This window comes from Anabrus simplex, chromosome 1, assembly GCF_040414725.1.
Source record: "Anabrus simplex isolate iqAnaSimp1 chromosome 1, ASM4041472v1, whole genome shotgun sequence".
Classification (NCBI taxonomy): Eukaryota; Metazoa; Arthropoda; class Insecta; order Orthoptera; family Tettigoniidae; genus Anabrus; species Anabrus simplex.
In genome coordinates, this window is record NC_090265.1 from 362,976,764 (window position 1) to 362,992,458 (window position 15,695).

Genomic DNA, 15,695 nt, shown 5'->3' on the forward strand with positions numbered 1-15,695 from the left:
ATCTTAATCTTTCGTGTACCATGAGCAGTACACCCACCCGTGCTGCAGTATGCCTGCCAACCCCACTGCAAAACTGTAAATAATTGACTGTCTCTTTTGATCCCTGAAGCTTTTTTTGTTTCTGAAATTGCTGCAATTATTTTTTTGCGAGAATGTTGTCCAACTGGTCACCTTTGTGTGAAATACATTGTACATTCCAGGTAGCACATCTAAAAATATATTTCTTCTTCCAATCTTTGTCCCTTTCATTATCCTTTTCTTTGCCAAGTTCGTCATCTTTATAATCCTACAGTTTTTCTTTCTCTTGCAAAACTTGAAAGCAACCAACTGTCCTTCCGACGGGTTGCTAGCCTGAAGGAAGTAAGACCATTGATGAGGGTTCCATCTCTCAGCCCATGGACTGGTTGTAGTTACTCTATGTAATGGTTATACCGCCGTGACTCGGTCGCCAGAGCCTTGTCTGTAGAAACGGCTTAGTTCACCGCGTGAAGGAAAGGTTGGCATTTGTGTAGGAGAGGTTATAGATTGCACATCACTACCCCTTGAACACCCATGTATACCACATACACTACAAAATCACTGTAAGCCCCACTCTGTGAGCATGAACTCTTAATTTTTGCACTTGTTTAAGCTCAAGATAACAGGGGGTTTACCCATTTTATACTGGCGTTCCTTAATAGGTTAACCCCACTGTAAAACTCTGAATAATTTACCGTCTCTTTAGATCCCTGAAGCTTTTCTTGTTTCTAAAATTGCCGCAATTAAAATTTCTATTCATAAATTGTGTACCATATTTACAAAACATACTGCTACATATTATTGAGATTTTGAAATAATTTTGTTCCTCTTAACTCGATCGAGTTTAGATCAGTTCCATTTTATATGAATATGTTTCTTCAAAGATTGAACTGTATTGTGCTGTGAATTGCAGATAAAGGAGATCCATAATGAAAGAGGAGTTTCAGACGTTAGTCTTGACCGTCGTGACTGTCGGTTTCCAACTGAGGACAATCTCTGGGTGCATCCATATTACAGCTACTCTGCCTGTATCGTGCAGTGTAGAAGTGAAAAGGAATATGAGCTCTGCAACTGTACAAATCATCTTATACCCAACCGTAAGTCAATATTTAGTGTTCAATGCATCCATCATTACATACCATACACAGCATAGACCAGGGCCTCTCAGGGTGCATGAGCGTGGTGCATGCACTGTGCACGGTGCAAAAGACGACTTGGCTTGGTTGACCAGAGTGCAGACCCCCACTCCTCGATTTGGAGCAATAGCGCTTACTCTCTCTTTCCTTACGCCTCTCTCGCTCGCTCCGCCTGTCTCCCTCTTACCCACTTGCGCCGTAGCGCTCCAAATCTGGGCTGTGTTGAGCCGAGTATAGCCGAGTAGAGCCGAGCATAGCCGAGTAGCCCAGAGACGAAGCGTTGATCCGAGCCATACCGAGCGGCACCGAGCGGCACCGATGCACAGTGCACGGAGCTCTTGCACCTCGCTCTGCACGCGTGAGATTTTGGGCGTTTGAGAGGCCCTGGCATAGACTAATGAATTGTTTTGAACCCACCCCATAGAATGTTTACAATTTTATTTGCAATTTTCCATCTAATAACATTATTATCAACTATATGGTACTGCTTAATAGTCCTACATTTACATCATTCCTTTCTATCACATTTATTTTTAACTAAGTAAGACTAAAACAGCTTTGTGATCACTTTTATCATCTACAGTATCTCTCCAGTTTTCTATGCAGCTCATCTGATTTTATCAGAATCACATCAATAATATTCTTCCTTCAAGCTGGTTCTATCACTTTCTGATTCATCTGTCCTCCCCAGATTGACTCAATTACCATTTTTGATCATGCATTCTGTCATTCGCGATACCTGCCCAGTTAACATTTTTGTTAATTAAAACAGCCACTACAATCACGTTCTGTACTGTGTCGTTCCCCACATGTACATTCACTTGTGGTACAAATGAAGGACATCTGAGTGAACATCTCTTCAAAGCATGGGCGTATTAGCACAAATAAGTTTTTACATAGACTTAAGAAAGAGATGCAAATGACGAAGATCATAAATACCGATACAACAATCTGTTGTTCAACTAAACTTGCAATCTGCAGATTAACAACACCTCATTTCTTCCCGGAGATACATCAGTCGGACAAAAAATAGAGGTCTTCATTTTTTTTAACACAATGGTATTAGAGTAAAACTATCTGAAGATTTATATAAATTGGGCAGGCAAAGGAATCATTTAATCTAATCACAGGAGACTGCTAGTAGCTGGAAAAGTATTATGAGCAGTAAGATCTGTGGTTGATTTTTTGATACTATGAATATAGGAAAAATCTTGGTGTAAAAATATTAAAACATTTTTACGCCCTTTTAATTGTGAAATTACCAGCATTTCACACCAGTGTGTCAGTGGGCTGATCAGTTTGCCACACCTGTCCAAGACACTGATGGCTAGTGCGCCGTTGGGACACTACTACTTACAAGCTTTCGTTCTTCTCTGAAGAGGAGGGGTGGGCCACCTATTAGGTTATGCCCACTCTCTGGCCAGGGAATTGAGACACCACTCCAAGCCTTCTTTGTAGGACAATCCAGTGACGGAGCACTAGGTGAAATATGTACCTGTATTTGTATAAATGCCTGCCTTTGGCATTTATATCAAGAAATTAGTTCCCAAAAGTAAATCACACATTAATTTCATTGATTGCAAGTGTAAAAAGTAATACAGCTCTTTAGGAATTTCCAATCTTGAAATTACCAGCGTTTTGTCCCAGTGTAGCAGTGGGCTCATCAGTTGGATTGAAACCCTTTTCTAAGATGCTGGCAACTAGTGCACCATGGAAACATCACTGCAAGCATGCTTTGTAGGACAATGAAACTATTCCTTTGTCAGTATTTGCTTCAGCAAATGCTTTAAGTAGGTGCAGGGACCATAAACTTCGCATTTTCCAGCAAATTATGACAATTAAGCACCGGAGGAAGTATGTACCCTCACTTGTATAAATGCCTACCTTTGGTATTTTTCTCAAAAATTGAGTTCCCAATAGAAAACCAACCATTAATTAGATAAAAGGTTAAGGATGTTAACAACATGTCAAAATACTTATGTAAAGTTTTCGGTCAGTTTTAGCTGAAGGCAGAGTTCCTTATCTTTTTTGTGCAATGATTTAGATCCAGAGAAAAGTGTACACAGAATTTAAGGATAAAAATGAAAGCTGTGCTGATGATGTGTGCATATGAAATGGAATGCCCATGAAGATCAACTTAAAGAACAAATATAGATAGATAGGATAAATTCTGATTTGATTTGACACCTGTTTTTTTCCTTTCTAATAGTTAAAGCATAAACCGACTGAAGAGAGTGATGGTTGTTCCTGCAGCGGCAGCACAATTTCCTGAGTCGCATGCAGATGTGACTTGTCATAACTGCACATTACATTTGTGCCAAGTTATTGGAAAATATATTGCTCTCCATTGTCAATGTTAAGAGGTTAAGGCAGTTTATATTATTTGTGTATTCATTAGTGAACTGCGCAAGTTCTGTTATGTCTTAATAATGGTAGATACCGGTAACATCGCAATTGTGCTTGAAGACAGTGTGGGAGGTACTGCTGCAACATGCCCATGTGTTTCATACCCAGATGTAGACCTGGATATGACCAATCGCTTTCAGGTAAACATTTCTTTAGACCCCCTAATGAGAGTAGTGTTCTTCTGAAATGGGAGAAAGCTGCCTGAAGAAAAGAAAAACTGACTCATAAGTTAATTGTTTTGTGTGTGATATTCAATTTTGCGATAACTTCTTAATAAAAGTAGACTCATTTACGGTGAATGGTGAATGAGTACAGATACCAAGACAGCAGTGTAAATTAAGACCAGAAACTTTACCCCATATATTTCTTAATCTGCCCAAATATCTCTCTATGACACTTAAGAAACAAAACTCTCCCATGAATAGGCCATCCATGTGAACAGATGTCTCTATTAAAATACCCTAATCAGAACACAAATGTCAGTGATCAGCCCATATATTTAACAGTTGATATAGCCTGATGCTACAAATGACATGGAAACAATTGAATTGTTAAAGAAGACATTGAAGAATCAGAAACGTAATTTCATTAGAACACAATAAAATGGACTGCACACACCTCTGCCTTTTTCCATCAAAAGATACTTCTTACTTCCTCTTGCCGGCTTTGCTTCTGCACTCCACAGCGAGTGCAGTTTTACTGCCAGTTGATTTTGCTTTGACAACGGCCGATTGACATCATTGCTGCCATTCCTTCTACTTCTGTGATCTTCCAGCATATTCCCCCCGCGTGTGTGTTGTGTCATAACCTCCACAATCACAATCAATCACTACTGATCTGCATTTAGGGCGACTGCAGATTCCCTATCTGTTGTTTTCCTAGTCTTTTCTTAAATGATCGCAAAGAAATTAGAAAATTATTGAACATTTCCCTTGGCAAGTTATTCCAATCCCTAACTCCCCTTCCTATAAACGAATATTTGCCCCAATTTGTCCTCATGAATTCCAACTTTATCTTCATATTGTGATCATTCCTACTTTAAAGACACCACTCAAACGTATTCGTCTACTGATGTCCTGTCACGTCATCTCTCCTCTGACAGCTCGGAACATACCATTTAATCGAGCGGCTCGTCTCCTTTCTCCCAAATCTTCCCAGCCCAAACTTTGCAATATTTTTGTAACGCTCCTCTTTTGTCGGAAATCACCCAGAACAAATCGAGCTTCTTTCTTTGGATCTTATCCAGTTCTTGAATCAAGTAATCCTGGTGAGGGTCCCATACACTGGAACCATATTCTTGTTGGGGTCTCACCAGAGACTTATATGCCCTCTCCTTTACATCCTTACTACAACCCCTAAATACCCTCATAACCATGTGCAGAGATCTGTACCCTTTATTTACAATCCCATTTATGTGATTACCCCAACAAAAATCTTTCCTTACCACCTAGGTACTTACAATGATCCCCAAAAGGAACTTTCACCGCATCAACGCAGTAATTAAAACAGAGGACTTTTACTATTTGTGAAACTCACAATCTGACTTTTAACCCCGTTTATCATCATACAATTGTTCACCGTCCATCTCACAACACTATCGAGGTCACCCTGCAGCCGCTCACTATCTTTTAACTTATTTATTACTCTGTAAAGAATAACATCATCTGCAAACAGCCTTATCTCTGATTCCACTTCTTTACACATACCTTTGATATATATAAGAAAATATAAATGTCCAATAATACTGCCTTGATGAATTCCCCTCTCAATTATTACAGGGTCAGATAAAGCTTCACCTACTCTAATTTTCTGAGTTCTATTTTCTAGAAATATAGCCACCCATTCAGTCCCTCTTTTTTCTAGTCCAATTGCACTCATTTTTGCCAGTAGTCTTCCATGATCTACCCTATCAAATGCCTTAGATAGGTCAATTGCAATACAGTCCATTTGGCCTCCTGAATCCAGGATAACTGCTATATCTTGCTGAAATCTTACAAGCTGAGCTTCAGTCGAATAACCTTCCCTGAACCCTAACTGCCTTCTGTCAAACCAGTTATTAATTTCGCAAACATGTCTAATGTAATCAGAAAGAATGTTTTCCCAATGCTTACATACAATGCATGTCAAACTGACTGGCCTGTAATTTTCAGCTTTATGTCTATCACCCTTTCCTTTATACACAGGGGCTACTATGGCAACTCTCCATTCATTTGGTATAGCTCTTTCAACCAAACAATAATCAAATGAGTATTTCAGATATGGTACTATATCCCAACCCATTGCCTTTAGTATATCCCCAGAAATCTTTTCAATTCCAGCCGCTTTTCTAGCTTTCAACTTTTGTATCTTACTGTAAATGTCATTGTTATCATAGGTAAATTTTAATACTTTTTTAGTGTTAGTCACATCCCCTATCCGGACATTATTGTTGTAACCAACAATCTTTACATACTGCTGACTGAATACTTCTGCCCTTTGATGATCCTCGCATACACTACACACTCCCCTTGTTCATTAATGATTCCTGGAATGTCCTTCTTTGAACCTGTTTCTGCCTTAAAGTACCTATACATACTCTTCCATTTTTCACTAAAATTTGTATGACCACCAATTATGCTTGCCATCATGTTATCATTAGCTGACTTCTTTGCTAGATTCAATTTCCTAGTAAGTCCCTTCAATTTCTCCTCACTTCCATGACCATTTCTAACTCTAGTTCTTTCCAGTCTGCACCTCCTTCTTAGTCTCTTTCCTTCTCTGTTATAATATGGTGGATCCTTACCATTCCTTACCACCTTTAAAATAACAAACCTATTTTCATATTCCTGAACAATTGCTTTAAACCCACCCCAGAGTCTGTTTACATTTTTATTTACCATTTTCCAGCAATCATAGTTACTTGTTAAAAACTCCCTCATGCCTGTTTTATCAGCCATATGGTACTGCCTAATAGTCCTAATTTTAATACCTTCCTTTCTTTCACATTTATTTTTAACTACGACAAAAAACAACTTCGTGGTCACTGATACCATCTATTACTTCGGTTTCTCTATAGAGCTCATCTGGTTTTATCAGCACCACATCCAAAATATTCTTCCCTGTAGTTGGTTCCATCACTTTCTGAATCAGGTGCTCTTCCCATATTAACTTATTTGCCATTTGTTGGTCATGCTTCCTGTCGTTCGCATTACCTTCCCAATTGACATTTAGTAAATTGAGATCACATTCCTTTCCATCTCACTTCCAACATAGCTGATTATCTTATCAAATAATTCTGAATCAGCGTCAGAGCTACCCTTTCTCGGTCTGTACACTCCAAAGACATCAAGTTGCCTATGATCTTTAGAGAAGAGCCTTACACCCAGAATTTCATGTTTTTCATCCTTAACTTTTTCGTGGTTTACAAATTCTTCTTTCACCAGAATGAATACTCCCCCTCCTACCATTCCTATCTCTGCGATGCACATTCCAGTCCGTGAGAATATCTCTGCATCGATTATATCATTTCTCGGCCATGATTCAACTCCTATTACAATATCTGGTAAGTATATATCTATTAAATTAATTCGATTCCTTTGTTTACAATGCTTCTACAGTTGAGCACTAACATTTTATGTCATCCCTACTTGATTTCCAGTTCCCTGTTCGCTTAACACCGCTCCCTAGGCCACTCCGTTTCCCTGAATGTACCTGCCTATAACCCTTCTAAACAAGTTTCCTAACTTATATGTACCACTTCGGTTTAAGTGAAGGCCATCTGGGCACAGATCCCTGTCTCCTACCCACCCATTAGGATCTAGAAATCTCACTCCCAGTTTCCCACATACCCACTCCATAGTCTCATTTAAATCTCTAAACACCTTCCAGTCAGTATCCCTCCTACAGAGTATTCCACTGATAACAATCTCTGCTTCCTTAAACTTCATCCGTGCTGCATTTACCAGATCCCTCACATCCCCCACTATGTTGGTACTTATACCTGCTTGCCTTACGTTGTTAGTACCAACGTTAGTAACACTAACCACTAAACACTACCACCTTCTCCTTTCCCTCTTCTTTCTCTTCTACTTTCCTCAACATCTGCCTCAACCTAATTCCTGGATACCCTGGTTCCCTTTCCTCCACACACTTTCCCCACATGTCTAACGATGGAATCCCCCATGACCAGAGCCTCAACCCTACCCACCTCATTTGATCCCCTCCCCTCGTGGTCAGCCCTATCTTCTCTCACTGCTGCAGAAGCTACTTCCTCCTCGCGTTTCTCCCTCCCATGACCCTGTTCCACCTGTCTTTTCCTTTCCACTACACTACATTTCCCTTTCCTACCTTTTCCCTTCCTCCTACCTCCACACAACTCAGCAACAGTTCCCTGATCCTCATCTTCCCTCGGTTGTTCTACCTGCAGTGACTCGTATCGATTTCTAACAGACACCTGTCCTGAATTCCGATCCTGAACAGAGCCCTTAGCCTGCAATCTCCTTCCCCTTAAAACATTAGACCACCTGTCTTCTACAAGTCCCCCATTTCCTTCCCATCCCTCCTTTACACCTACTGTATCCTGTACATTATTTGAAGGAGGCCTATTTTCCTTCCTGTCCTCTGAGAGAATCCTAATTATCTCCTTCAAACTCTCCAACTCCTCCCTCATACTCCTTAATGCCTGGCCACACCCGCAGTTCCTACAGTTGCACTGCTTGGTCCCTATTTACGGAATAATGGGAAGAAAAGGAAAAATAAAATAACTTATTCTGTGCAAATAAAAATGAAAGGAAAGAAATATTGCCTATAAAAATGAAAGGAAAAGATGTTGCGTATAAAAAATGAAATAAAAGATATATTGTCTAGAATAGTTCACTTGTCACACAACAACAACGTAATTAATATAAGCTACTACTACACTACAATACTACCAGTACTTAGTAGTACGATTTTTTTTCTACAACACCCAGCAGAATGAAAATTTCTGTTAATTACTGAAAACCGAAAGTAATACACAAGAATTAGGTCTACACAATTCTAAACTGCAGTTAAGTCTGCCCTAATTACTGCAACAGGATTCTAGAAAGAGAGTTAATACAGACACCACAGATACAATAGATACTACAGATACTATACTACACAAATATTTCACAGTAATATAATAAACGCACTAATTTATAATAAAATACATACTATAATACACTACAATGATCTTAAACTACGTTCAGACGTAACCTAATTATAATACAAGTTATTACTAATCACAATCTGAAATGGAAATTACAATTAAAGTTTGAAATTCGCAAGACTACTCACAATAAGAGAATAAGCACTCTAAATCCTAATAAGTCACTACAATACACTACCGTACAACAGTTTTTAAACTGCGTTCAGACGTATTCTAATTACAATAGGTTATTAATAAGCACAAATAGAAATGAAAATTGCCATTAGGCCTAAAGTTTGAAATTTGCAAGAACTACCGTACTCAAGGATTACCAACAAAGTTAAACACGTAGACAGAAGATTATTTCTTTAGGGTATAACTTTATCCTACTATGCTTTAATAGAAATGAAACCTTGCGTTTGGTTAAATGCCTAAGTATCGAACGGATTGCCGTACATCCTCCTCTTTCCACCTCATATATATATATATATATACACTCTGCCTTGTGCCGTCACTCTGAGAGCCATTCTTCGGCTTGTTGGAGAGAGAGGACAGATTCCTTGGTGTACGTCTTCAGTGAAATATATATTGCATACGTAGAACTATTGTTTGACGGTCAAAGCCATGAGGTATGAAAAATTCTTTCACACTTTTTAACTAATCTCTACTGGGATCATGTTTTTTCTCACCCTGGAAGCGAGTTGTGATTACTTTTAATTCCTCGTAGAGACTTGTTGAAAATTAATATGGAGCTAGTACTGGATATTCTTGCAAAAGATGTTCAACTATCACTCTCAGTACTAATCTCATGTAGTGCACCTAATGCCCCCTTCTACTGCATATCTGACGGCACAACGCAGTTATCTCTTGTTTCAGGACATTTTATCTATCTTTTATTCATATTTTGTTGTTGGTTTTCTGTTTAAGTGTTTCCTATTAACCTTAATCTCTAGCTGGTATCGATGTAACTTATCTGAAATTCTCTATTTTCCATTTTTGCGATCATGTAAACAAGTAGATAAATGGTTGGGAAGTCTTCCTTCATGATATTTTTGGAATGGATTGTATTGTTTTCCAGAAAGGACTTTGATCATCCCATATTCTTATTTACTCTGGAACTATTTCTGTGTATTTTATATTATAATTTCTTGTTAAACAACATTGTACTTATATCGCCTTTTATCGGGCAGAGCATGCTAATGTTCATATCAAAACAAATTATATTCGTACCAGAGTTATTGTTAAATCTCTGATGCTATTTCCTGGCTTTCCTGCCCTTTTCTGGTCCCCTGTTGGATAGGTATTATGCCCCTTCATGTTTTATTTCATTATTAGGGAAAACAACCTGGTACTTAATTTAGATTTAATTTAGATACTATAGTCAATACAGAGTTTGAAATATGAATTTAATTTCGTGTAATAATTGGTAAATTTATGTAGGATCTAGATTATTCCTCCTGATATTTTGTGTACTTGTCTCTTCTTTGTACCATCCACTTTGGACCTCTACTAGCCCAGCAGTCCCTGCTTCCACTGTTTTCCTCCTTTGATCAGCTTTGACTTTTACCTGGGCGATTCGAGGTAATACTCCCAACATCACACTTCATACATTGCCACTTCATTTACATTACTGTGTACTGAGATAGTAACATTTTTCTTTCATGAGTATGGTGATGGATTTTATTGTAGCTATGGAACACTTGCTATAAATATGACAAAATGGAAATTGACTTCCCCATATGATGTTCTTTATGTTACTACTACCATAACAAATGGTAGCTCAGCAAATCCAAACATTTATACCCAAACGTTGAAATTGTTAACAAATCGTTACAGCAGAATAAACTAAACATTGCTAAATTAAAACACATTTGTTCGAAAAAAGTCAGATATAAAATCAAAGAGCCGTTTCACACCATCAAAACAATTCAACTCCCTCAGCAAAAGAATAAAAAGCAGAAAGTTATATTCAATGAAATGTTAAAGAAATGTCAACTGAAAAGTAAAAAAGGAATGAGATATTGGGTTGAATGAATTTCTCTTGGATTCCCTTCTTTTAAAAATAAAGTCTCCCAAATGTTATCGGCATTGCTTAAATCATGACTTGCTGCCTTTGCCTTCTGAAACTCATTTGGTAAAATTGGTGAAGGACCTCAAATATTCGTATGGCATAAATGTACCGGTACCTGCTCTGCTAACACGAATTAAAGATTATGGGTCTACACAAAATGGCACATATCTTATGTATGCATTGGAAAGGTTTATAATTATGCTGTTGCAAGTGGAAAAGGTTGCTGTGCAAAAGCTAACATGTGCTAGAAGTTTGTGGAGGGATATATTTTGTGAGCGATAGTTTGGATGTTATTAAAGTGAAGTCATCGCATTTGGGATGCTATGGATATCATGTGTTTTGGATGCTACCTAAACTTGTATTTCACTACTTGAAGCGTCTATTCTTCTTCTGCGCAAAGGAGATGCAAAGAGAGCTGGCTACTTCCAAAATAGCTAAATGATCTCAAAAATCCAAAGTGTCCAGCTGCTGAAATCTTTAAACGCGAGTTGCATGCAACAGTCTATTACATAGATACAAGCAATCATAGTGGCATCTGTGCGGTGGTACACAGTAATTCACGGAGAGCAGACATTTACCTTTCTATACGCTATTGTTAAAGAATAAATAGATGTATTGACAGGGATATGAAAGGAATATTGCATCATACACTCCCAAGAAGGAGTGAAATCGTGGTCTTAGGGATAAGTTCAAATGGAAAGGAAATGGTAACAGAAGATAACAAATTAATTCATATAACTTGGCAGTCTAGTATCCAAAGTGATTCCATCAATGAAAACACGAACAGTAGGATTCAGACTGATGGTAACTTTTTCGATTAATTAAAGACCCAATGTAGAATGAAGGAGTACTATTGGAATTTAATTGAAAAAAGAAGCTTATTTAAATTTTTTAATGCTGCCTTTATGTACTGACTCTCTTCTGTATCTTTAGTAATTGTTTCTACTATGTATTATTTCTTGTTGTGATTGTATGAGTTGCGCTCTATAGCTGAAATTACATTTGCTAGTATTCAAATGTTGCATTTACACATACAGGTTTTTGATGACAGTAGAATGGGGAAGGGAGCAACCATGGCCTTAATTAAGGTACAGCCCTGTGATATGAATGATGTAAAACGAGAAATCAAGAAAAACTATCTTCGAGGCTGTTGTTAGTAGGATTATTACTTGAATGAAAGCTTCCAGCTACACGACTTATTCCGCATAGCCAATTTGCTCAGGTTGATAAGAAAAGAACTGCCTACTAAAATATGATAATACGAGAATATACAGTAACCCATGTACCTAGCATTCAATCTGTAGTTAATGATAATTATGTTTACATAAACAGCAGGGAGTAGAAATCAATCATTCTGTCATTAAAATTTGAATCTGGCCATGGCAAATTTAAATTATATTTCGAGTGATTTAACATCTATGTCTTAGATGATTACCTATGATTTTGTGGATCTTCTCAAACAGTGCAGCGTTTAATTCTTGATTGTCCTGCTTTCGAAAGATCAAGATATACCCTACTATGTCACCTGAACTTTTGTGACACTGAATTGAACAAATATTTCATATATTAAAAAACAATGTTATAATATTTTTTTTACTTTCATCCATTGCATCTTTAATAAGCTTCCATCATTATGTTCAATCTGTTGCAAATTGTACGTGATTGTTAAACTATAGACCTAATATGCTTTTCCACAATAGGGTTCCATTCTATTTTCATTTGAAATTCAATAATAATAATAATAATAATAATAATAATAATAATAATAATAATAATAATAATAATAATAATAATAATAATAATAATAAAATTTGAATGAAGGATTTCTGTCTAGTTTAAAATTGTGTCTTGAAGTTTACACAAGAGTGAAAATCCATCCTGAGTATAATAATGAAATTACCATAAATCAAGTTAGAAAAAGTAGGTCTAATTTTATTTCACTAAGTATTCACTACCAGTACAATGCCCAAGTTTTATATATGAATTTCTTTACAGCTTCTTATCCTGTCTGTGATGTCAAAGGCTTGATATGTCTTCAGAATTTTTCAAGTAAGTTGTTTTATCATAAATTTCCACAAACATAACCTTGCATGCTTGATACTTTGTCTGTCTGCCATTGTTGGATCACTGAGAGGCCAACTTGATATAATATCTTCAGTCGTGCTGTGGGAAGTGTGGGAGACAAATTTGCTCTTCACTTTTCCAGTATTTATCTGGCATTATTCTTATCCCACACGTCCTATATCAAGACTGAAGAGTTTTCGAGATAAATTCACAATAATATTGTAACCCATCCTTCTGATGAAACTCGGAAGTAGAAATTTTTGTTGGGAGCTGTTGAGAAGAAATGGATGCAGAAGAATTGGGATTAATGTGGTTGGAGCCTGTCTAAATAAAGATGGCAGTGTATGAAGACATGATGATTGTCCTAGTCCTTTTGTGTTTTCATGTTTATCATCTCCTTTTCATCCGGATAAATGTTTAGCATGCTGGCCTTTGGCCACAGGAGACCCGGGTTTAATTCCTGGCACGGTCAGGAATTTTAACCATCATTGGTTAATTTTGCTGACACGGGGGCTGGGTGTATGTGTTGTCTTCATCATCATTTCATCCTCATCACGACGCACAGGTCGCCTACGGGAGTCAAATCGAAAGACCTGCACCTGGCGAGCCGAACATGTCCTTGGACACTCCCGGCACTAAAATCCTTACGCCATTACATTTCATCTCCTTTTCTACACCCTCCTCTGATGCTTAACTGTCCATATGTTTTATCCTATTATGTGTTCCTCTCTTCCCTCATATGACTTAATTTTACACGTGTTTGTTCCTTTCTACTTTTACAATACACAAAGTTATTTGTATCTACCAGTACTACCTGTTACCAACCTATATGATCTTCAGAAGCTAATTAGATACCACTCTGTTCATATAAAAGTCCTTGCCATATGCCCAAGAGTTGTATTTCCAGTAATTTCCTGATTCATGGGGGTTGCTTACCATTCGATTTTACAATTTATTGAAAACCAGCAGCTTCACCTGCACTTATTAACTCAACCATTCGATGTTTTAAAACCATGTATTTAAAGCAAAATAAAAATCATATTTATAAACACACATTGTTTTTACATAAATTGCAGTAATTACATTATTTTTATTATATTGTTTCTTTCAGTGCTTAAGATACCAGGTTGGTGGCTGTACAAATACTGTAATATTAAAACAATGTAAAAGACCGTATTATATAGAAAACAAACTAATGTTTCCTTATAGAGCTTCCGGATAAACTATATTAGGTGTCCTTCACATTTGGGGCTAAGGTGTATAGTGTGTTTCCCTTTAAAATTCTCGAAGAACCCACATACAGTTGATCATGGGAGAAGCACAGTTTCCGAAGAACGAGTTCTACAAATTTATTAATGAACTTGACCATTTTTTGTTTTTGTTAGATCCGTATTGACTACTAATGATTTAACAAACAGTGAGAAAACAGGGTTAATAAGAGTCTGCCTGTCAGTACAATTGATTTACACAATTAGTTTATGGTGATTACTAACTGAATTCATTTAATTATCATCATCATACATGTTTTGAGAAAATGATAATTTCTCTTCTTCAGCGATAAATAGAAAAAAAGCAGCCAAAATCTCCAAGGAGATGCTTAATTGCGTTAGTTGGGAATAGGTATCATGCTCAAGTCATAAGCCTATTCCATGCCAGTGCTGTTATTCAGGGGATCAGTCCTTCTGGGCATTGCTGTGGCTAACGCGGGCCTTGCCAGCTGCTGAGCCATGCGTCGAGTACCACTAGGACCTGCCGCACAGCGCCACCTCCTTAGGGTCCCTCGTATCCAGTCTCCGATCCCGGAGAATGAGGCCAAGCCCGCCGAGGTGGGGGCCTCCTGGAAGGGGTGGGTCATGACGCCGGGACTCCTTCCTCTCTGCCCGCACCATGGCCCGGTATAGAGGGCAACTGCGATGGGAGGTCGGGTGGCACCCCGCGCAGTTGGCGCACACCGTCGCCTCCATAAGTAGCGCAGGTCGTGTAGTGATGATCACCACCACAGCGGTTGCACCTCACTTGGAGCCCACAGCTGATCTGACGGTGGCCCCACATCAGACAGCGGAAACACTGCAAGAGCTGTTGAGGGGGACGTTTCAATCTCACCTGATTGCCGCTGCCCGCTGAGGTCTTCTCCTGATTGGCTCCTCGGTCGACTGCTGTCCTGGGAGCTGTCCTGTGTTGCGGCTGGTGGGCCCTCTCACGGTGCGCCGTCTTCTTCTTCTTCCTCCTGGTCCTGGGGCGTCGTCTCCTTCCTGGGAGTCTCTTCTCGGCAGGGGAAGAGGCCTCGTCCTGGTGGCCCTCCTCCCGGCCTGGAGACCTCGGGGTAGCGGGTGGCCCCACTGCGTCGCCGTCTTCTCCCTCCTCCTGGCTGGCGGCGATGTCGCTTGTTGCTGGCATCTCTGTGCGATCCCTGTCCTGTAGGGCGCATAAGGATGTCTGCATCGAGAACGAGGTGCTAGCAGGCCGGGCCTGGGCAGCTGCCTCTGAACGCCCGGGGGCGTCCGCGTCCGTGCCGCATTCCGCCGTCCGGGTCGCCTTCCTGGTCTGCGCCCGGGTGGTGGGCCTTCCCTGGACGGCCCGGGCAGATGGTGGACGTTCCTGGTTGCCGGCCCTGTTGGTCTACGTGTACTTCGTGAAGTACATCAAATCAACCTGGGTCGCACCGTCGCAGCGCTCGGGAGCGCCGCCGTCGTCCTCGGTCCTCGGCTCCAGAGGAGCCAAAAAGCGTGGGTTCGTTCCCACCTGCTTGTACCTCTTCCTCCTGGCGGTCTGCGTCCCGACTATAGACGTCCCCTGTGACGTCTGTGTGGCTGTCTCCTGGCTGCCGATGCCGGTAGGGCTGTTCCTCTGGCCT

General features: G+C 39.4%; 1 protein-coding gene across 1 annotated transcript in view; it reads left to right on the forward strand.

Annotated features, from left to right (window-relative positions):
• LOC136867110 (sodium channel protein Nach) overlaps positions 1–15,695 on the forward strand; it is a 159,618-nt gene that overhangs the window by 88,577 nt on the left and 55,346 nt on the right. The window contains exons 5-6 of the mRNA XM_068226713.1: positions 932–1,115; positions 12,773–12,826. Of these exons, the coding sequence (XP_068082814.1) occupies positions 932–1,115; positions 12,773–12,826 (238 nt within the window). The remainder of the gene's footprint in view (positions 1–931; positions 1,116–12,772; positions 12,827–15,695) is intronic.